General features: G+C 44.7%; 1 protein-coding gene across 8 annotated transcripts in view; it reads right to left on the bottom strand.

Annotated features, from left to right (window-relative positions):
* Positions 1–3,432: 3,432 nt before the first annotated feature.
* Positions 3,433–24,448, bottom strand: part of ANK3 (ankyrin 3) — a 375,938-nt gene continuing 354,922 nt past the window's right edge. For 7 of the 8 annotated variants that reach the window (XM_075109653.1, XM_075109651.1, XM_075109649.1 and 4 more), the window contains 3 exons: positions 22,252–22,630; positions 7,949–8,034; positions 3,433–4,833 (listed from right to left, as the gene is read on the bottom strand). In XM_075109653.1, coding sequence (XP_074965754.1) covers positions 7,966–8,034; positions 22,252–22,630 — 448 coding nt within the window. In that variant the 3' untranslated portion in view covers positions 3,433–4,833; positions 7,949–7,965. Of the gene's footprint in view, positions 4,834–7,948; positions 8,035–9,867; positions 9,928–10,050; positions 10,135–18,442; positions 18,542–22,251; positions 22,631–24,448 lie in introns of all 8 variants that reach the window. The other variant, XM_075109657.1, reaches the window with a different exon arrangement.

The raw sequence follows: 24,448 nt of genomic DNA, 5'->3' as shown, positions 1-24,448 counted from the left end.
CAGGGGATTGCTGTGCGTTGCTGTTTTATAGCCCAAATGGCTCTCAATAATTGAACATTAGCGTGATGGGAAAAGTACCAATAAAACTTTTATTATAAATCTTTGCCTTCCTCCAGGATTTAGGGTCAAATAAATAAAGCCGTGCACAGTTAGCATACTGTTTTTAGCATCAGCAGTTACGAAGAACGTGGCACATACATAGATTTTTCTTGAGCAGCTCATTTTTCTGTCCTTCGCTAACCTTTTTCTCTCCCAGTAATGGACTATTTTTTATGTCAAGCACTTTGTAGCAGGCTGGGTCTAACTTTCCCATCTCCTCCCTCCCCACCCTGGGGTCTGCGTCTCCATTGGAAAACTGCTGTGCTTTCAACAAAGCAAGAATAGCTTCCTCCTCACTATCACCACCTTTTCCCTCCCTCGCTAGCTCAGGGGTTAGAAGGGAGCTGAGCTGGGAGCTCTTCTTCCTCCAGCCCTGGTTTGGTGGGATCTGCCTCAAAAATAGAGGTCCAGTTTGCATATGCCCCCTCCTGCTGCCCCCATGGCACTTCCAGGGCATAACCCCAGGGCCAAGGATGCAATGGGTCGGCAGTTTCATTTTCATACATCATGCACAAAAATAAGCTCCTTGCTGATACCCTGCCCAGGATCCCTGCACCGGCCTCAGCCAGGCAACCCCCAGCCCTCCGGCTTGCACCCCCTTCCTGGGCAGGGGGCTGGGGGGACGGGGAGCTGCCCTGGTGCCGTCGTTGCTGCCCCTGCGGAGCCCTCTGACAGCACAGGGCCTCACACCACCACAGCAGCCCCTGCTTTCCTCCAGGCCAAGCTGCTTGAGCCGAGTTCGCTGTCATTGTATAGGTTATGTGATAAAAATTGCCACTGATGGGCTTCAGAGAGTTTCATAAAATTCTATTGACTTGATTGAGCCCAGAGAAACCACAGTTATAAACTCCTTCTGTAGGGGCCATGGAGAGCTTCTTGGGGGCGCACACCCCTCACACCAGGCTGCAGCAGCCTCCTGTAGCCCACGTCTCGATTTCCTGCACTGTGTGTGCAACTGACAGAGCCCGTGTTAAGCAACCCCCCAGGAAATTAGAATTAATTAGCAGGGTGCTGCAATTCTGCAAGCGACTGCCATTTATCCCACTAACGTCAGCTCTGCACTACTGGAGCTTTTAGAATTTCTGACATTAAAACTATTACTGGCCACAAATAAAATGTAATTGATATTCTTTCAGAAATGGAAAAAGTACGGTAGAATACTCTGCAGCATTATTATTAGGTGGTGCTAAATCAAATATCAAAGGATGAAAAGAATGCCATATTTAGCAATCGGGTTTATTTTAATAGATGCAATGAAAGTCCCATGACTTACGATTTTGCCTCTAAGGGGAATGTTCACACTGGAGAAAATATGAAAAAAAGACAAAAGCGCACAGAAGAGGTAGAGCCACTCCAGGGCTGCCTGCGCTGTTCGCTAGTACTGGCAAGACTTCTGTTTTCCTTCTCAAATGACCATTCATGCTTCAACCTTGTTTTTCCCAAATATCCTGAGCTACAGTTGGAATCAATACATGCAGTGCAAAACACACCAACACCCAGAAAATCCTGTTTGTGCAACATGTAATGTGAAATTCTAAACTCTGCAAATTTAGCTACAGAGTTCCCGTTCCAACCTTTGCCATCTCCATTGTATCCAAGCGTCAGGGGAGGCAGCGAGCGGCGACACGGCCGGCCTGCACGGCAGGAGCTGGGGGACCGGCACCTGCCGGCGGTGGGGGACAGCCCTGCCCAGGCACGTATCGTGCTGGCCCGGGTGGCTCGAGAGGCGTCTGCCACGGTCACAGCCTCCTCGGGGGCTGGGCGCTACACATGGCTGGGCCTTGCTGCAAAAGCGTCCTCAGGAGCCTCGAGGTGAGCCAGCAGCTACTCACGGCTGCTGTCACAGTCAAGACCAACACCCCGAGCTTGAAAGTGCCACGTAAATCACCACCAGCGGCAGGGAACTGCTACACACCTCCGCCACCTGCATGGGCAACCCCACTTGTCTGCCTACACAAAGAGAGCTTCTGCCTGCCAGAACGACCGTTCCAGGTACAGTCCCAGCCTTCTTCCTCATCAGTGTCAGGCACTAACAGGGGACCAGGCAGAGCAGAGAGATGAGTCGAACGAAATGCTGCCTTTTGGATGCTGGCACAGAGGGGTGAAGTGAGGCTTTTCTACTGCGCTGATCCTGCCTTCCCACTGGTCACCTCAGCCTTGCATCCAACTGTAAAATTGTCATATAATATTAAATATATACATCCACACACCATTTACTAAAAACATCCTTTTTCATTCAGCTGCTCTGGGTACCGGCGAGCGGGAGGGAGGCATCGGACAGCGAGGTCTCCAGGAGTACAATCACTGCTGTCAGACTGTGACCTGCAATAAGATGTTTGTTCTCCAGCAGCCTAAGTGGCATTTGCCCTCCAGACTCTGGCGTAAGGACCTGAGCCATCAGCATTGTACCAGCGGCATCCTGACCTAGATAACACGCACGTTGCAACACAGACTGGTTGCTAAAGTGATGAAAACCACCTCATTTACTGCCAGTGCTAATAACATGGCAACTCTGACAACCCAACCTGTTACGCTCTCCTGGAGCCGAGCGCTGCTCACCACAGTCAGGACAGCTCTGCTGACTGACCCCAGGCGAGGACCGGTTCCTGCGTGGGTCAGCAGATAACAAGCAGCAGGCTGACTTGGATCCTTAGCAGCAGTGCCTCCTCAGCTGCCAAGCTGGGGTAAAATGCATCATCCTCATGTTGCCTCCAACGCCGGGTAAAACTGAACCCTGAGTAATAAAATTTATTTCTTGCACCCAAGCAGAAGCCCGTAGTCCAGAGCAGCGAGCGTGTACCGATGCTGCCTACAGAACTTTGTTTTGGCCACTTTTTATATATATAGCGGTCCGTCACCTGTAATACATGGGAAGTGCGTGCAATATACAGGAGATGTACACTTTATTTACATCATCTGCAGTGAGCTGGCTATTGGTCTGACTGATACATGCTGCCTTCGGTAGTGCTTCTTCTGGTTCTCGATGGGGCGAAAGAAATGAAAGGATATCCATAGTTAACACGTGTTGGAGAAGAGGCTGCGCGTACCCCTGCTGCACAGGGCCTTTCCCCACACCCGAGGAGGTCTCCTACGTCCCAGGGAGGTGGGTTCTCCTTAGCTTTGCTGAGGATGTGCTGGCTGCTGTGTTTTCTTCCCATTCCTCCCACCTGGGGACAGCCTGCCAAGGGATGGCCTGTCACACTGGGAAGACGAGGAGGCGGATCAGACAAAAGACACCGAGAGGAAAAGAAGGAAAAAGCCAGGGGTGTTTAACAGCTGGCCTTGTGAAGCCGCACGTCTGTAGGGTACAAGAACACTGCCAAATACACGTGATCCAAGAGTTTTAACACAATTTATTTTATGCTTAAATAATCAACTAGATCATCCAGTGTTTGTTGTTTTCATACATATGTAATTAGAGCTATTATCAATGAATGCTGTTTCCATATGAATATAATCAACAAATTAAAGTATTTCACCAAAACCCAAATAAAAATGCCCTTTAAAACACAGCAGCCTTAACAACCTAATATTACACTGCTAGGATGATTACAGATGATTGGCTTACTGAAAGATTCTACATCTTATAGCCAGTACACAATACAGTAATAATTTTACAGCGTGCTGCCAGTCTATTAGCTAATAATCTCCTCTTCAGTTCATTTAAAAATATCCCAAACTTGTGCTCCTTAGAGCACCAACCCACTTCTAAAGCTGCAAGCATTACCCCCATTATAAAGCGAGAACGGATAGCACCCCCCTCCCCATAATGCAACTACTGTATATGTTATGGGTTTCAGGTCATTTCATTGAAAAATTGGCAACAGCAACAAATATTAGATGAAGGGCTTTGTGTTTACAGATAAAATCTTATTTTTCATGTTGCGGTATAGTGTTTGCAAAACTGGAAAAGATTTAATCAAAATAAGGTGAAACACATGCATCAAAATATTAGTACTCTGAAGAAAAATTTTCACAGAACTACAGAATTCCTCATTTTGGGAATCATTTAAATTTGCAGCAGATTTTAAAGATTTTTTTAAAATCAAGCTAGCGTTTTTGCATATACAAACATTATAATTGCTAATATACAAGAATCTGTGAAGATACACCCAGAATATCCCTGTAGGTGCAGCCATTTGAGACACCTAGCCTGCTCAATGCATTTGCAATATTCTGTTTGTGATCGGAAAGGCAGTGCCTTATCAACATTTATTCTATTTTGTTAGAATTTATACAGTGTTATTTATTTACAGCAGAACTATTGATGTTTAAAAAAGAAACAAATAGTGTTTTATACCCTGACAGTTTGGGTCCAAGAAAAATAAGGCGAGCTGTTGTGGATTTTAGTAATTTTAGTGTCTTTCCATGGTTTAACCATTTCGTCTCCGTACATTCCCTCTGGCCACAGGAATTTATTTCTTTTGAGATGACATCAAACTGCTTGAAAGAAGCTGTTAACAGCATGGCATCTTGTATATACACGGCATTGGTTACTGCGCACCCTCCAATCCTGTGAATGAATGTGAATTTCCATGCTCTGTAAATTGGCTCATGCTAAATTAATTTTTTTGTTTGGTTTTTTTTTTTTGTTTTTGCTTTTGCATAAAAACCATGCGGTTAATGTGTGGAAGCAGCAAACACACACACACTTTTATAGGTGAATGTTTAATTCCTGTTGATTTTTCTTCCATGAGTGTCCCTCTAGAATACTGGCAGTAAAAGCACACAGTCCTACGGAAAGAAAAGACAGCACAAATCATTTCAGAATATCTTGTTAGAATCAGTTTTGTGCCTTTCCCTGGCTAAACAGAAAAGTTCTAATTGGCATTACAGAATTCTGCAACAGGACAAATCACACACTTTCTAGGTAGGTAATGACATTAGCTGAGCCCCCAACACAAAGGGAAAATGCAGCTGCAGATGTCCACATTGCTCATGAGCTGATTTACAAATACGTTTGCCACACGCTGCATTTCATCACCCCAGACAAAGTACCAGCTCATCAGATCCAATGATGACAAGGAACAGGTACTCTCTATAGCAGAAGGAATAGCATCGTCTCCAGAATGACAGCGCTGCTGCTTTCACAGCACGTTTTGTTTTATTGTTTGCAAGCATCCCCACAGCGGTGGAAAACCTGCACTCCTTGCACATCCACCTCTGCCAGTCGCTCGGGGAATGTGATTGGGAGAGCCAGGAATGTGGAGCCCAGCCTTTAAGAGACTGGGCAAAGGACAAAGCGAGGAAGAGGAGCAGTCCCATCCACCTCCTGCCTGGCTCGCCTGAGAGGCACCGAGGAGACGGGGGTCCAACTCCTGCTCTCTCGTCCATCCAAAACCAGCCAGGCACCTAAGGGCAGCAAGTCGGTTACATCTGCTGTACAGCAGTGATGTTTTGCAGCAAGGAGGCAGAAGTACAAACGCACTGGCAAACAGGAGCTGGAAGACCTGTGGGCTCCCCTGCCCCCAGGTGCAGGGAGGCCGGCCTGGGAGTGCGGCTTGCGCAGCGCCTGTGGGATTCAGGCTGGCATGGACATGCCTGTTTACTAATCATATCACAGGTCCACGCACATTCCCCAGGAGTGCTTGCGCTCTCCTTCTGTGCTAAAGCAATCTGTCCTTGCCCACATCTACGGATGTCAAATCTGTCCCGCTGCTAAAAGGCGCCTATTCACATTGCAGCAGTCACTCCAGCACCCACAGTGCCATCCTGCAGAACTGCATGCAGAAGTTCCTGGCTTTTCCTTGCAACCTATATTTAGCAACAGGTTTATTTGCAATGGTGACAAAGATATTTTATAGCAAAATCTAACACGATTTTTTTTCAAACATTCAAAGGAAAAGCAACACCTCTGCTTCCCAAACAGGATTTTTTTTTTTTTGGTCTTTTGTGATCAAGAAACAAACTGGTTTTCTATCAGAAACCCCTGTCTGTGCAAATACATCCACTTCTGCATTCGAATAAAATGCTTTCAATAGACCCTTGACTGGGCTCATAATTACTTAATGTACATTTGGTCATGCTTATCGTGTCAAAGTTCAAATGACAGAGATTCATCTTATGGGGCAAGTTCCCTGCTGAGCAAAGTTCTATTTTCTAAGGAAGACTCTCCACATTCCTCGGGGATCTAGCACAGAAGAGCTACTGGAAATCACAGGAGAAATGTATCAGCAGTCAGGGGAGCAAATCTGGTTCTGAGGAACTCAGACTCTGGCTTTCTGAAGGTCAGAATATGTTTCGTGCACGAGGCAAAAACTGCTTTATTAATGCCATTTTGTTTTAAAACTAAATGCTTCTCCCTTATCCCCAATGTGTGTTGTACCACGCTTCTATGCTGGCAGGCTCTTTACCTGCCCTCCTTATGGGGTTCAATGCCCCAGCTTGCCTTCAGTGCTTTCAAATTCACAAATTTTCACTGGTTTCTCCCTGCAGATTGACAGTGGAGAAGCACAGAGCCAACTTGGGACACAATTTCATACAAGCAGCGCCATCCCTTTGGCTTGCTTTCCTCCCACATCCTTGAGCTCCTTGAAGGAGAAAGGTGTGTCAGAAGAATCACCTCTCTTTGCAGAGCATTAAATATTTTATGAGTGTGTTGAGCAGCAAGCCCTGTGAAGCGGTATTATTCTATTAGCACACATGGGAGGGCACTCAATAAAAGTGGGAATTCAGCAGTCATGCTAGGTGGACGCAGTATGTGCTTACCAGATGCCGAAAGCATGCCAGTCACCTTGCAGAGCTCGCTCCTTAGGGATCCCATAAAGCCGTCAGCTAGATCCCACACGGCGAGTGCCGCTGGTCTCAAATGGCACTACTCACAAGCAAGAAGGCCTCTATGGCCAGGTGGCTGTAGGGGCTACCTTACATCGAGGCAGTTGGAAGGGACTAGTGACTCAGGAGAGACTCTGCTTCTGTCCTTTACCTCCACATCACTACCCAGCATGTTTTCCAGGTCCTGTTTATCCTGTTCTTAAATTCTACAGTCAGTCCTATAGCAGATGTATAGGAAAAGGATAGCACATAGACTCGCACTTCATAAACTCTTCCTCTGCCCAATTCCTAAAACCCACCAAAGCTAAGGAGGGTTCTGAGTAAAAAAAAAAGGACATGAGCATGGTAAACATATGCACTTGAAGCCATGACTGACTGACCAGCATTGGCAGATGCAGACTGGCTCCTCCTGTATTTACAAGCACATTTGCTGTGTGATCAAGACAAAGCAGCCTCTGGCTTCACAGTGCTCCAGCACGCCTTTACAGAGCCCCTGCAAGGGTGTCTTGGTCTGTGCATTTGGTTTTACTTTGGGAAGCCCTTATACTGTCAGCTGCTGCTTTGCAACAATCGTTAAGGCCGGATCAATAAAATACACAAGAAACAGTTGGTAAGGATTATTTGCTGGCAAATACTGAGACACTTCATTGGCTCTTACAAGGACTTTGACTTGCATAACTGCCCTCAGATCACATGCCTGATGGTGGAAGAAGCCTTTCACTCCCACTGGATTTACTTGTGTGCAGCTCCTTCACTATTTGTGTTTAAACTGACTTTTGGGAGTAGAAAGTGCCATGGATTACAGACACTGCCCTTTGTAAAACTCCCCAAGATCTTACACGTGCCTCAGTACTGCTTTGCTTTATGTTCCAAGAAGTAAAGCTCAGTTTCTATATATGAACTCCAGGTCATTTTCTGCTTACAAGATCAAGGGCCATCTATTCAGCTTTGCAGCCTGAAAGCAGCGTCAAGGCAGCAGAAGACAAGCCGTTGTGCTGCCCAGGTGCTAGCCCCCGTGCTGCCCAGGGGTGTGCTGGCAAAAAGCTTTAGCAATGGAAGAAAATTGCACACTGACCGTTCAGTGGTCGGCTTTCATGAGTAACTTTTCTTCTCCACAAGTCTGACTTCTTTCTTTGTCTTAACCTTATAAGCTTCTCCCTGCTTTAAAGGAAAAGTATAAACATTAACATAGTTGGCTGAGAGTGCTTGTAACTGTAGACCTGCTTCCAAAACAGGCTCCACATTTTGCTGTAACAGGATAAGTAAAAAGCAGTTAAATCACATTAACACTTCATTTCAAAGATACACACAATCTACTTATCCACTCTGCTGAGCTGCAAAAGCACAGGCCTGAAATATCATCTTCAGGAAGAGAACACGGGTCTATAATTTCAGCACAACCCCTGGGTTGCAGCGCCCGGCTGGCAGCCCTCGGCAGAGCCTCTGCCATCAACTGCAGCCGGATTCGGTGCCACCATCAAGGGAAATCACCTTTCCCAGCCAGCCTCCCGGGCCAGCTGGGGTTGGCGGACGTTTCCAACAGCACAGGCCGTGGCTGCTGTTATGATGTTTCACAACGTCTGTGCTTTAAAGTGAGCAGGTTAGTAATGGAATAAAGGGAGGAGGAAGAAAGCCAGCAAAAACCACTACTGAAGCAGTGCAGAAGTAAAACCAATGACAGTGACAAGCAGTGCAGGTTTTGTGTCTTTAAAACAGCAAACCCTAAAATAAAGTTTATCTTTGCTCATTAAAAGTAGCTCAATAATAATCTAAAAATAAATACTCCAGTAATCACAAGCCTCATTCACATCAGAGAAAGGCATCTGTTTATGCGTGGTTATCGGCAGAATTTACCCCTTGGGTAATCTGCATTGATGTATTTGTAACTATTTGTAGTTTCCAACTAATCTAATCTGGTGCAGCAAATTGAAAATGTTTCCCTTTTGCCGGGCAGGATTTATTTTTTCCCTGATAAAGGACTATGAAAGAAGGGATGGAAATACATTTGTTTCAACTCTCCTATTTCTGTGTCATCCCCCGCCTTTTTCTTCTTTTCTTTTTTTTTTTTTTTATTAGCAGCAAATAAAGAGTATCTGTTATCTTTCTTTGTTTCTGAATCTGTTTTCACTCAGACAAAAATTCCATTAACCCCGATGACAACTGTACTGAAGCACAGACCTCCAAGGGCCAAGCGCTGGGGAGCAAGGCATGAGCTCCCCTGAAGCCATTTGTCTCCAGAGATGCTGCCTGTTGCCCCGAGGCCTCCTTGGGACAGAGGACAGCTCGAGGAACAGCCTGCCCACACCCCCAGGGCCCCCTGCAAGAGGGGCTGGGGCGTGCTGGGGCACAACAGACCTGCCCTTCCTGCTACCCTCCTTTCATTTTGGGGGGGGCCTGAAGCTGGGCACAGTCCAGCCCTGCAGAAAGGCTTCTGATTTTAATTGCCAGGGACAAAATGCTGTCTTAGTGTTTGCTTGTAAAGGCTACCATTGCTTGGGTATGTTCATGTTCCCCTGAATCCTGCAAACCCTCAGTCACTAGCACAGGGGTGTTATGCAGGTGAGCGAGAGGCCGGTGGGGGCCAGACTGCGGCTCACTCCTTTGGGCTGGTGAAAAAGCAACATGCTACACCTACGGGTGTAAAGCACAAATTCTGCAAGGGCCTAATGAAACCCACAGACACGGCTCATCTTGATGCACAAAACAGGCCCCAAACCTATGGTCTAAGGCTGCTGCCTGTTATACAGAAGACGACCTTAATGCTTCTGTGCTGGCAGAATTCAGCCGGGCCCCCTCGACACAGCCCCTGCCCGCACACAGCACAGAGACCCCTGCCCCCTTACCCACACGCACAACTTGTCAATAACCGCAAGCACCACACTTTGCCAAGGCTTCTTGTTAAATGCAAACCTCCAGCCCTTTAGCAGCGCTTTCTAGCAGTCAACACAACCCTCCGCGTCTACTGTTATTTCCTGGCAGTCCCCGTTCCATTACCATTTCACCAACTTTCCTCTCATGGGGGATAACAATGCGTCTTACTACCTTCCGGGTGATCTGTGGGAGGCAATACACGAAAAGTATCGATTTTTTTTTTTCCTAGACTCTAAAGGGAGAAAGTATATTAAAAGAAGTTACTTGAATGCAAAGACTCAGAGCAGTGATGTAATTCATGATTACTTTTCTCGTGATGACGTTGCCTTCTTCATCGGTAAACTGTTCCTCTGTTACAGATTCACCAGGAATGTTTTTTGCTTCCTCACCCTAAAGAACGTGTTATAAGATTAGCAATATAGCCTATATTCTGCCAAACCCACACATATTTCCACACCAATCCAAGCAACAAGCACATGCTAGCTTCAACTTTATGTAACAGTTTGCTTTATGTCACACAAATAGTATGAAAGCCTCGCTTATTTAGCATGCCAATACCTGTGCATTTATTCTACAGAATGTGTCCTTAAAGCCTGTAGTGAGCTTCTAGCACATTGCTCTTATTAACTAATTCATGACATGAAGCTCTCTGGGCAACAAATCATCTTGCGGTCAGTCTGAGTCCTATGAGATGGAGGCACAAATTCATGACGATATAATCTCTAATCCAACATCCATCAGCTTTTCACAGCTTCTCAGTGCCCAGCACACACAGAAACATGGTCTCACACCAAAACAAGGTGGGGGAAATTTGGGATTTGAAAAGACAGCTCTGCCTATAGCTTGCCAAACACACGCACAAAAGACACAGACTTCTCAGCATTTGCAAAATGGAGTAAGGTATCTTACGTGACGCTTTTCCTGGCACGGTAACGCCTGCCAACCTGCCGAGGAGCTCGGCAGCCTGGTGCACGACTTACTGAGATCGGCAGCACTCCAGCCATCGCTTCTTGTAGTACCAGCAATTTACAGGACCAGCGTAAATAAATGTAAAAGCAGTTTCCTAACTGCTATGCTAGTGACTTAATACCACTACAAGAATTATGGTTCAAATTTTAAATAAATGATGTTACTTTAGAGTCTAAAGCTAGCTGGCAGTCATGAACTTATGCTCCAGAAGAACTTTGACAATTTTACCTCATAAAGTCGTGTTTCCAAACCTGAGTGCTGAAGCAAGCACTGCATTTGATGCTTCAAAAATAGCCATTGTCTGTGCTTATTTATTTCATATAAATAAAACAAATATAATCATAACGTAGCGGGTCTACATATGCAAAATTCCCACATGTAAAAGAATAACCCTTTAAATAAACAAAACCAAAAAAGGTCCTTCAAACTTTTCTTCTCCCCTCACTCCCAACCCACTATGGAAAAAATGGCAACTAGAGAGAGGAAGCAGAAAGAAACATAGTATAGAACATATACCAATATTAACAATGAAATAATATTTGAAATGAGACTATTACAGCTTAACATTGAGCTTTCATAATGCTTCCACGTACTGAGCAGCACAGGGCAAATATAATTCCTATTTACTGTTGTCTATACGCTACATAGTTTTCTACACAAAGCTCCTGGCACTGCTCTATAATGAACAAATATAGTGATACTATATTTATTTTTTTCAACCATTTTCCCTACAAACACAGCTTTTTCAGCATGTACATTGTAACGTTAGGTTTGTATGCCATTTCTAAGCTCTAAACCAAAGAAACCTTTCCTTTTGTTCACCAGCCATTTGCGGTCTTTTCTATAGCCAAGCTGTTCGTTTTCCTCGCTGCAGAGGGACTGCGGGAGGCAGGAGCCAGAGGGGAGTACGGAGAGCAGAGCTCAGCTCTGCCGCCAACCCAGCCCCCGGTCAGCGTTTCTCATTATTCAGAAGTGCAGAATTTTTGTTTATTTCATGTTAAAAGCAATATTAAAATCAGCGCTTGATAATTAAGTCATTAAACAATTTCCGATATTTTACACGGTTTTTTCCCCACATTTTCACAGGCTATATATAAACTGCAAAACTCGTTGAACTTTGATACTTTAGGAAGCCTGACCGAGAGAAGGGCAGGCTCCACAGCCAGGTGGGCATCACTGCGCAGGGACGCAAGGATGAGGTCCTGCACCTGAGACACCCGTGGGGCTGAAGGGGCCTAGCTGAGGTCCCCAGGCGTGGGAACGGTGGCGTCCCTACAAGAAGCACAGCAGAACAAAACGGCTGCTGAAGCCTTCAGATGGAGCCTGGGCTGGGCCCGCACAATTCATTCCCCAGCAGGACTCTGCTGAGGGGTCACGGGAAGGAGAAATTATATATCTGCCTAAGCACCGACATCAGGCTATGCACAGGAGGAGGGAAGGGGCCGGCCGCCCCCCGGTTAGCGGGGCCCCAACGCCAGCAGTCTGCTCCTTCCTTTCACATGAGAGCAAACAGAAACGAGAACAGCACAGCGGCTGCTGCGGCAGGGGCGCGATGACTGGGTAAAGGTTTTGGGAACCGAAACCTGACAGGTTTCCTAGCCACAACGAAACGGGGTGAAATACTGATTCTGGAGGCTTAATACTTTAATCAGAAGCATAGCAGATGGGGAACTATCTGCCCAGTTTCTCTTTCCTGGCCTCTCACCCATGGGCTCAGAGACTCCCACAGCAGGCTCCCGCGTGGCACCCTAAGGGACAGGAGGGGACCCTGGCCCAGATGTCCCTCTCACCGCATGGAGCACAGAGGTATGGAGAGGTTCCCTTTCATGAATAGGATCTCCAAAGCCACTACAATGAAAACCATGAAAACCAGAAATAAAACCACATGGCCAGCAGCAAGGTCACCAGACTACCTGGCACACCAGTACTGCCTGCCTGTACTGGTCCTTTGACTCCTTACTGCCGCTATGAGCAAGGTTATTCCTTAAAACAAGTTAGTGAGAATTACTGTGTTCAGCTTTAAAATGAAAAAATGTATTGATGCACTGAAAGCTGTCTCTTGGAAGAAAACGCAGTTTTAAAGGTATCACAGAATCACAGGTTGGAAGGGACCTCAGGGATCATCTAGGTATAGTGGATCTTGGGTTTTAATTCGCTACATGCTCCTTTAAGCACAGTTTAAGGATAAATGCTGTAAATACTCAACACTCAGCACGCATGAAATCTAGCTTTCACAATTCTCTTGCTGGTGGGTAGTTAAACAAATTGCAGGAGGGTTCACAATTGGCAGGAGGTAGATCTGATTTACTGACATTTCTAATCCTATGCAGTTATAAAGATGGATGTTTGCTGGGGAAAAAAAAAAAACCTTACCCACTAGCAGTTTTACTTGTCAGATCTCAAACCAGCGTTGGGCTAGAAGTGCACATTAGATGACCTTGTCAACAAAAGCTGTTTTTAAACACAAAGCTGGTGCATCTGCGTCACAACTAAAGAATAAAATTATTTCTGCTGCATCATACTTATGTGGGCTTCATTTTACCCTTGACCAGTGGAAATCACTGTCACAATACCAAGAGCTTTAGAAAGGCAGGGAGAAAACTTAATACTGTGATTACTGGAAGCTTGGTTATATCCCTAGGACTAAACCATACAAAGGCTGCAGTCTGCAAGCCTCAGCCCCAGAACATGCCAGGAAGCTTTGCAAAGCAAAGTGCTTTAATGTCACCCTGCTCACTGGAGTGTAGTCCTGCCAAAACCAGCTGGTATCCTCTCTCTGCTGCTCTCCAGGGCAGGAGAAGCAAAGCACCGCTTCCTCAAAGTCTTCCGCCAGCTCCACTGGTTTTCTTAACAGTTATTTGCAGATGATGGGTGTTCCCAGGGACCTCCAGATAAATGGAGCTATACAGTCGGTGCTGCAGTACTGTGTCAAAGTTCACTGCAGATTTGTCAGAGCTCTGGTTTTCTTTCCTGTTTGTTTTGTTACTAGAGGGATCATAGTCCCTTTTATTCCTCCTGTACATCTAGTGTTGTTGTAACAGTGGATAAAAAAGATGTGGCTGGATGGCTCCTACCCAGACGGATAAAAAGGAGTTTAAAAGCAGACGGAAATAAGCAAGATGGGAAGATCCTAAATATTTAATTTCGCCAAAGACCAGGGGCAATGCTGCAGTGGGAACAGGAGCCGTACAGAGCACTCAGACCTCTTCAGCCACCATCAAGACATAATCCTTTCAGTCTTGAGATCACATTCTTGTAATGCATAAACAGCAGCTGCACCTCGGTCTCCTCAGGGTCTCAAGCCTCTGTGGCAGCGGCAGTAGAAACAAACATCTTTCATTAAGGTCATTTTCATTAGTGAGTTCTGCCTACTCAGGGAGACCTTGTTAATCAGATGCCACAACTCTCTGCCTGCGCTTGTGCTGAGTCTGTACTTGCTTGTTTGCAGCTGTATTGCTAATGCCATGGGAGGGGGGGAACCCCGACAAACCAAGAGGCAAGCCAAGGAGACCTGAAAGGAAATGGTGCCGCAAAAGGGGCAGAGTATAGTCCAGCACTGGGAGCTGGGTCCTAGGTCTGTTGCTTGTTGCATGGAGGACAACATGATGAACAGACCTTATAACAGCACTTGTAGTCTGTGTTTTAATTTACCTCTGTGTTATCTTCCTAAGGCCAGCAGCTCTGATCCTGCCAGTCCCTCCCGGGGTGAGGGCACTTATGGAGCAGAGCAATTCTGCAGCTCTCCCAGCCTGGCAGGGACTGCAGCGGAGAGGCTGCGCCAAGCTGAATACACAAATGGAAAGGCTTCCCACGTGTCTTACGTGGGGCACAGGCCCTTAATTCTTCTCACCTACAGGATGGCCACATTTTTACTTTCCATAAATAAGTCTCCTCTGAATAATAAGCTCATGAAAGCTGCTGGTTCTAGGTTTGACTGACAGCTGCTCAGGCTCCCATGCCACTCCTCCAGTGCAGGCTGAACCAAACTCTCTGCAGTCAGTAATGGGGAGCATTTCATGGGCAAAATGCATGGAAAGAGACAAATAAATCTAATAAAAAATTGGCAAGAAATAACAAAAGTACAAGAAACAAAATGACATCAGATTTGAATAACCCCTGCTTAGAAATCTATTTTATTTTCCGTTACAGAATTCTACCATAAACCTTTTGGCAAGAATCTTACTAAACAGTTTTTGCCAAAAATTTGTACCCATGAAAGATTTAACAACCTCTGAAAAAGCATGAAAAATTAGATACGGATTTCTGTCATGACTGAATAAAAGGAGCTTTGGATCAGGCTCTGAATGTGCACATTGTGGCAGCTCTCTTATTTTTCCCTTGTGTGCTAATTGCTCGCATTCCTGCGCTACCATAAAAACCCATTTCTTTTGCAATGCCCCATCCCATCAATCCACCATGTGAACAGAAGAGGGGAAAGGAAGCAAAAACAAAAACATCTGCACTACCTTGAGGTTAGAATACGATCTTATTACATGTGGAAATGGGCATCAGTCCTTGCTTGTCTGGTTTTATGGGCTCAGCCCTCTGAAGTGCTAAATCCCATGGGAATGTGCTCGAGAGTGCTGAACACTTGACAGGACTCAGCTCTCGGACTGCTGGGAAAAAACCTCCAGGGGAGAGAAAAGCCTTTCTCCATATTTGGGCCAGGACAGAGAACTAAGGTAGCAGTTAAACGGAAATAATAGTGTTAGCAATAATGCAGAATGGCACTGAAAGGAAAAACAAGTTGGGAAAGAAGAACAAAGGTAATGAAGCAATTCAGCCCTGACAGTAGCTGCGGAGGCACATAACAAAGCCTTTTTTCCACAGGACTCCATTTATCCTCAAGGTACTGATGTTGCCAAACTTTATCCCTGCAGGCTACGTGAGTACCTCTGTTGCTTGTAATGCAACAGGCAGCCGGTAATGAATATATGCTACAGCAAACCAACGCAGCTCCCATGTGCAGCTCTGCCCAGCGGAGCCTCTGAACGTACCCTTGCCCCCTCCCCACTGCTGCTGTTGGCACAAGCCGGCAGGGTGGGCTGACGGCACGGGCGCAGCATTGCCATCCATTTACAAATCCTGTGCCCAGTTTTTTCTGATGTTCGCAAGAGTTTTTATTCCAGAGAATGCAAACTCAACACAGATCTCTAGGGCTGGCTCCTAAGTAACCACAGACAGTATAGGAAAAGCACTCCCATGGTCCAGGCATGACTGCAGAAAAGCACTGGGGCATTTCATCATCAGTGTGTGGCAGGCTTGCTGCCTGGGGATGGGAGAGCCAGGAGGAAAATGTCCCTGTCCCCTACTCTGCATCGCCCCATAACAACTATCTGACTAACCCAGGAGTATCAGAAGACACAGGAGCAGAAGGAGAGCCCGATTGACCTCTCATTATTGCTCCACGGCAGCAATGCCAGCCCCGCTCAGTGCGAGCCTCAGAGAGGGGAGCTGGGGCTGTGGGTCGGGCACAGCACCCGCTCGCAGGGCACTCAGGCGCCGGCAGGGCAGCACCCGCAGCTCCCGGCCACTGCCTGGGGCTCGGCAGCTGAAACGCAGGAGTTATTTTCACTCTGCAGGCTGAGCGTATTGCTCCGTGCCGCTGAGCACTGTATCCTGAGACCTCTGCCATGAACAAGGGGCTGTTCCTCAGCTTATGCGTGCGCTCACAGTGATTTCAGTTCTCCCACACTGAACCTCTGTTCCCAGGAATATGCAGGAATTAAAGTCCAGCTCCCTACTGATGTTAAAGCTCCATTCTTCCATTTCATGAACTTTACATGATCAAAATACACCTATTGAAATGGTTGTTTCCACTATCAAACTCTCTAAAAGGCCTGATGATTGCTGCTTTGAAAATTTTTCTTGTTCTGTTTTAAGCTTGTCTTGAGATGCAGAGAGGGAGATAAAAAAGAAGATATAAATCATCAGAAAATGACAGAAGTATCACATGTATTTTTGAATCAAGAGGCAGGTACAGCTCTAATCCCATTCAGATCAGACACGTTCCCAACAGAGCAGGTTCAGCCGCCTCCACTCACCATGCACACCCTCCCGAACGCATCTGCACGAGGTGCAGATTACAATGCTATATACGCTGCTTTACCATCGCTCTGTTCAAAGTTCAACCCCAAATTATACCACCACATTTAAAAACAATTTTTGATGCCTTTCTCTAAACACAGCAGAGGTACTTGGAGAGCAAGTGAAGACTGTGTTTTACATACTTTCTTTCTCTTTCCTACTCTGATGTTTCCTGACTTCAAACCAGTGGACACTAAAATAGTTCAGATGTAAATTGGGTGGGAGACCTCAGCCACAGGCCAACTAGGCAGCCTTTAAAACTTCCAGCATGCGGATACTTTATGGCTTGCCAGAAATGCTCTTACAGCATTTGAGGGTCTGTAATCGCCCACAGGCCACCTGCCCATTTGAAAACAGAAGCCACATTCCTATTTCTGACCAGTCATGTCTTATCTGCAGAGGGAATTACTGATGAAGGGTTATACCCTGCTGGGCCCGGGGCCTGCCATGGAAGGCAGCAGCTTCCACCTGCAAAGGTGAACTATCGGACAAAATAGTCACTTCTACTGAGGAATTTTTGCCATTCCTACGTTATCCCAAACGGGAGCACAACTGGTATACTGAAGAAATTCAGGGTGAAAGCAGTCAGAAAGGTCAACCTGCCTTTTCCAAAGCGTCTGTATCCTGGAGAGATCAGTAGCTGTGCAGAGCAGCCTATCCGCGATCCACATTATACAAGAGGTGCGGTGCCTGTATGCATACTCTTCTCCAGAAAGCATGCAAATGACAATATAGATATGTGCAACCGAGAGTCTCACGAATCATTCCTAAAATAACAATTACATCTTAGGCAAACTCAGCCAGTCCTGTAATAGCACTATGGTGGCTGGCTGGCTTTTTCATGGCTTGACTACACAATTTTCTAACAAGGGTCTAATAAACCCTGTAAGTTACTGAGGGATTAACATAATGGTTTCTGATGCAGAATTATTTTATCCTATATGCTGCAGGCAAATAATGACAGACAATATGACCATACAAGATAAAAAGATGAGGGCAAATGCAATTATTTATATAACTATGCCATTGCTATCCGTATATAAAGTATATTGTGCTGTAAATAAAGGCTTTCTGTACATAAATATATCAAATACAGCCTCCTGAAGGCAATGCAAAGACTCTTATTGACTTTGGTAGGTTTTAAATTGGGATCACGTGCTGTTTTGAGATTTTCCAGAACACATTAAGCACTTAGGACCACAAGTTTCAACCAGAGTACATGGCTCCTACTCTCCTATATCCCACTTGTACATTCCTGCAATATTTTTAACCTGTAATTTAGACTTTTTTTTGAAGAAAATGGAAAAAAGAAAAAAAATGTCACTCGTATCTGTCTGCAATTCATTGTGCTCTACATCAGGCCGACACACTGCATCTAGCTGTAATCTTTAAGATGCCATGCAAAAAAGTGTCAGAGAAGGACACAACATGCCATGCAGCACAGTTCTCTTCCAGCAGAAGACAACCAGAAACCTCTGGGTTAAGCAAGGAAAGGCCACCTAGCACTTGGTTATAAATACATACTGGCAATGGAAAGCACACTACCAGAGGGACTCCAGTATGCCAAAATTGACATTCTGACACAGCAGTCCAAACCCACGTCCATGCCAATGTCACCTCAGGAATGCAAATCACAAAATACCTTCAGAATCAACCGCCGTCGATAAACTCTCGTAGTAATTCTCTGCTCTTCATCTGAGCTCGAATCACTCTCAATCTCACTGTCACTGTCACTACATTCCTAATAAATGCAGTTTTAGTACATTTGAACAGCACATTTGCAAGACAGAACATGCTGATCAGGACTAGGAGAAGGAAACAGAGGTTATCATGGGCAGTGTTTTTCCTGTCTCTTATGTACGTAATGACTCGCAGTTTTGCTCTTAAAGTGTATGGTGGGAGGAGGCCTTTTTGCTCCTTGGCATGCTGTAGCTTGATAAGTATAGCAGGTATGGAATAGCTCAGCAGCTCTTAAGTCTTACAAAATGGTATTTGGAGTGCATCCGGCAGAATTTCTAAATATTACATAGTTGTTAAAGATTTTGTGTTAAAAAAAACCCTTGCCATAACTGCTTGCTTTTTTATCCTCAAAAACTAATGTTTCAAACAAATTGTATGGATTCGCAAAGTATGGGAAGTGGATTCCCTCATAAAGAAAAATGACAGTCACACAGAAAGATTCAGTGGAGCACCTCCACAAGGAAGATTACAAACAAGCTTTTTGAAGAACTTCTCCATGTAAGTGGCTTTCCTGCTCAGTATTTATCTGCTTTTAAGTAGCAAATCTGTGGTGTGAAGTACAACCATTCTGCATTTTTTAAGTTGGGAACTGGTAGACCTCGGCTCAGGGCGAGGGGGAAGCGCCTGACGCTGGCCTCAGCTTGGTGCTGGGAGGTACCGTGGCCACACACAGATGTCTAATCCGTCCTAGTGCCCTCCTGACAGCCCTAATGTTTTCCACTCCAAAACCCAAGGAGCTCCTTGGCTTTGGGGCTGAGTAGCTCTGTGTGCATATGCCTGTCGGAGGGCTTCATACCGATGGGTGTGACGGACACAGGGCATAGGCCCTTCTCACATGCTGTTTGGCTGAACCAACCTTTTCCTGAAGAGAGAAATTTTAAATTTTTCTCTATAATTACTCAATGACAGCCTCAAACTGATTTTAGGCTCATGAACAGTGGAGATTGCTAACTGCATTTCTGTTTCTGTTTTTGAATCTGGCCTAAGACATCCCAAACAAGAAGCATTTCTCAGAAATGATGTGTAAAATAAGAGTAGGCATAGGTGGGTGGAGGAGAAAAAGGACTATATAACAAAAAGCACTTAGGGCAGGATGACAGTACTCATTTGTGTGTAAAGTCTCCTGCTGTCCCCTGGGACTAGCCAAATATATATGCAAAAAAATTATAATCCAACCCTATCCTGAATAAGTAACAAGAAGCAGAAGATTCCCAGAGGGCACGAAGGTTTTGGAGGAAGAGTTATTATTAATAAACAGCTTCAAGCAGTTCATTTGTGATGGTATTCTGAGACTGGGAGTCACCTTGACGATGTGTTGGACACCACCCTCTCTGGGATAACAGAGCAACTGTGCTGTGCTCCTCTCATTTAAAAAGATCACTGAAATGTGATGCTTGAGCATTCATAGGGAATTATATGGCCTACACAGTCGCTGCACTGCTTTTGTAAGCTTTTGGGCATTTACGTGGACTTGGGATAAGGCCAACAATTTGTTTCATCCACATCACCAGGCAGCAGCCCAGTATCAATCATCTGAGTTTATCTCTTGCTGCAAACTGTGTGCCAAAGCGCTGACACAGGCCTTACCCTGCAGGTAGATGACTATTGCTTCTTAGTTCTTTCCCAATGGGCCACAGAAAAAAAAAATATCTCTTACTTTGTAAAGTAATTTTATTTTGTTCCCCCTTTCTTTCCACAGAAATAAATCTGCTTCTTCCATGCTTTTCCCTTATGGAGCATTTCTGAAGGACACCTTGCAGAAAGACTGCAGTTGAAATTCTCTTTCTGTTTTCATGACAGCACATGATGTATTTCACCATGAATTGGACTGTGTTAGTAACTAAACTCTCAACTTCAAATTAGATTAGAAGATATTCTTGAAGAAATATCGACAAGATATTAGAAGCAATTCCTGTTGCCATTCTAACAAACACTAGTTTGCTACCCATTCTTTGTGAAAGACCCATGTTTAGAAATCGCATTATCTTCTGATACCAGTTTATTCAAAGATCATGTCTATAAAAAGAATTGTTATTTAGAAGATAAGATTATCACCCTTTACCAATAAAGCAAAAGCAGTGCAAAAAGCAGGTGCTTATTCTTCCCGGTCTGGATGGGATATCCAAAAGTAAAGAGAACACAGAAGTGGATGGCAACTTGGCTTCTTTCCGACGCGAATCCAAAGGGAGAAGTGCAGCACTGTTGCACACCCTCAGAACGTTACCGTGTACATCTACGCTTGCCCCTGTGTATAAACTGAGCATAACAACGACGGCCCGAGGTCTGCCCCAAAGCCTACCAACACTAAAGGAACTCTGCCATCTGCCTTTCACTGCCTTTGCAGGAGGCTCTTACTTACATTTTTTAAGTATTCCAGTAATTAGTGAACATTAGGAAAGATCTTCACTGCTTCAACTGTGTCACGAACTAATAATAAGATAATAACAATCATATGCTGCATAACTGCTAAGATTGATTATGTTACCATCTAATAAAAGAACTCTTGGTTGTATAATCGAAAGAATGGTTTAGTATGAACTAATTTAAACCTGAACGATTTACTGCAGCCTACCATAGCCAATATTTTTGTCATGCTACGATAAAAAAAAGCTATATCATGTAGAAGCAATTCTACTGAAATACCTCTCTTCCAGAAGTTATAACCTCCTCCTGTATTACTCCCAGGAAAAGGCAATCTCAGCAGAGAGAGGAACGAAGAAGAAACTCTGCCATGCCCTTTTTCAGCCCAGTTCCCTGCTGGTCCTGTGGTCTATTCTGTGGCAACCTTCCCGCTGCTGGGCTGTGAGGTGCATGCAGCTACGGGGCTATAAGCCATCCTTTGAATCAACTTTACTTTTAAGCTTCTGGGAGATAGATATAAGCAACTGAGAAAGCTATTCTGTAGTATGCATTGTATTTTGTGTGTATATATATCTGTTGTGTAGTGTGCTCAGTACGTGCCTGTTTATACTAGGATGTGCAAGCTGGGCAGGGTAGAAACAAAAGGGAGCCCCTCCGCAGTATTTTAGGAAAGAACCACCACCTGGAAAAGTCCTTTCCACGTTTGGAAATCTTTTGATTCCTCTTGGCTGGATGCACTTTGGAGTTGGGATAAATGAGGCCGTGAAACAAAAAGTATAAAGAGGGACTTAAATATTACCCAAAATGTATTTTCTTGCAAATTAACAGTTTAAAAAAAATGCAGGGGGCGTTGGGGACAAGGAGCAGGATAGGGGCTGAAGAGTCCCTCTATCTCTTTGCTCACTTCACAAAAAGAGGGGAACCAGTGGCATCACCTTAACTGGAAACAGATGGAGCACAGCCGAGCTGTTTGGCACTGTGTGCACGGGTGGTGTGTCAGGGCAGGAAAGGGGCCTGTTCCCCAGCGATGCGGGACGGTGATTCCAGAAGCTGCTCTAACCTCCTCCAGGGCTCAGAGCCAGTCAGGCAGAGGACTGTGCGGCCCTGCTTGGCTCCTCTGCCTGCCCCCACTCCACCTCATTCCATTCACACCAGAGAATATAAATTTCCACTAACTTCCATTTTTCTTAATTTAGCAATAAATAGAAAAGGCATAAAGATGGATAAAAAAACCCCAAACAAACCAAACAACCCTGTCACAAACAACAAGTCTTACAAAAAATTATGTCAAGCAATATGTCAAGCAACAGGATCTCCTCACACAGTTAATAATTACGGGACATACTGTACCTTCTGTTCAGACATTACTGCTCCCTCCTCCTCTTGGATGCTTGTTCTTGGCTTGCCATCCTCAGAAGTACTCCAGCTCATCTTCTTCACACTGACAGGCACAGATGTTTTGTTGCCTTCTGTTGTTGGCTTGCTAGTCTCTTCCAAAGATTTCTGATATGCTGTTGATGATAACATTTGCTCATCAGTACCAGCTGAAATCTGGGGCTTTGTTTTCAGGGCTTCTTTGTCACTCTGTTTTCCCACATCATTTAAAGATTCCTGGATGTAGGATTTAGTTTTCGCCTCTGCTGTGGATTCAGATAGGCTTCCGTTTGTTTCTGGCTTCCCTGCTTCTCCTTTGACATATGAGGTAACAGAATCCCTAGATTGGTCCGAGCTACAAGAAAAAGGAAAGAAAGAATAGACAGCCATTCAGTGCTTAAATCACACACAGAAGGGCAAAGCTCTGGGCCTCTATTCTTAGCAAATATGTTTCATATGGAAAAAAGTAAAATTATAAATTCAGCTTCCAAACATCAGCCTATTTCATAGTCTTTTCTGCCCCGTCGTGGTATCTTTTCAGAAGCAACAAGAATACGGTGAACACTGGAAACAAGGTCAAATGGTTCATGTTAATATTCTTCCACCTGGGAGGGGTGGGAGGAAGAGAAAGAAAAATACACAAAACCTACCATTTCCCTTCTATAATCACAAGATAAATCCCCGAGGCACTAATTCTTTAACCTGCTCTCTAACCAAGGAGGTGATGAAAGTATCTGTTACCATGCAATTACCAGCCATCACCGAATAATTAATGTTATTTTTCCCCCAAACTACAATATCTGTACTCCAGATAAGTCATGCCATTTAAAAAATATTGGTATCTGAAAATAAATCCTTAGACAGTGCAGAGTTTCAATAACATACAAAGCCAAAGGCAAGGAAGGTTACTACAAGATAGAAAGCTGACCAGAATTTTGCCTGAGATTACCTACGGGCAGGTATAACCTGCACTTCTGATGCATGGTTTTCTTCTCTGTTGCATTTTTGCTTCCTTTCAGATAAGCAGTATGACTGTACACATGAGAATACTATAGCTATTTGCTGGCAAAACTCTTACAAGAGATAGCAAATTGAATTAATCTAGTTAGAAATGGATACGTTATCTTCTTAAGGAAGCCCTTTTACTTTTAGAAGCTATTTTACCTATTTAACCCAATATAAAATGCAGAATAACGAAGCTTGCTTAACAGAACAGAAATCACATCGGTAGTAGACCAAGTGCTTTACAGTCCTGAAAGACAATCAGTTGGCTGAAATCAATGGCTGAATTCCCATTAGATTCAATAAGAGACTATCTAACGCTACCTGGAACCTTAAAACATCCTGAGTCAAAGCTGCAAAGGATGTAAACTGCTGACAGACAAGTGATCGCTCTGCAGATAATCATTCTCTACTGATTTACAGCTCGTGCAGACCTGGCTCCTTCAATCAGTAATCATGGGAGCCTCGTTCAAAACAAAGGCAGGCAGGAGCTCTTCACCCAGTGGATTCCGGTAAGGCTGAACACGCCAACACATATTGTGAATGTTGAAAGCTTAAGTAGGTCCAAGGGAAGGCTGGAAAAGCTCATGCAAGAGAAATGCTTTGAGGGTAAATATGTAGAAAGCATCCATCTCAGCAGGTCATTATACTGAAAGCAAGTGGAGCCTGGGAAAGTACTGGAGGAAACCAGCATGTACATCCACTCTCCGCCTTCCCTGAGCATCCTCTACAGTCGCTGCTGGGAGGCAACGTATGGGACTAGATGGATTTGGTATCATCATTCGTACCTTCTTATGCCTTGTAACTCATCCCTTTAGAAGTCTAGTAAATCAGCATGACATAACACGCTTGAAGTAAGCGTCATAAAACAGCAACAATTTAAAATTTGGCTTATGGAAAAAGTAGCGACTATCTGAGGGAAGGCAGAGAGATGCAAAGCAAAGGATGACTTCTAAAAAGGTACTTGAGAAATAACAGTAACGTAGTATCCTGGTTTCAGATGATGTGCTTTTTATAGTCCTCAATTCCAGTTACATCTCTGCATCACTAAGATTAACTAAAAATGGAAATACACAAGAAGTCAAAAGTTAATATTATCCACTCAACAGAATATAAACTAATTCTGAAATACCTATATTAAGATGAAACCTGATAAATGTACATTTTAAAA

This window comes from Phalacrocorax aristotelis, chromosome 14 (genome assembly GCF_949628215.1).
Source record: "Phalacrocorax aristotelis chromosome 14, bGulAri2.1, whole genome shotgun sequence".
Taxonomy (NCBI): Eukaryota; Metazoa; Chordata; class Aves; order Suliformes; family Phalacrocoracidae; genus Phalacrocorax; species Phalacrocorax aristotelis.
This window is presented reverse-complemented; position numbering and strand designations above follow the sequence as displayed.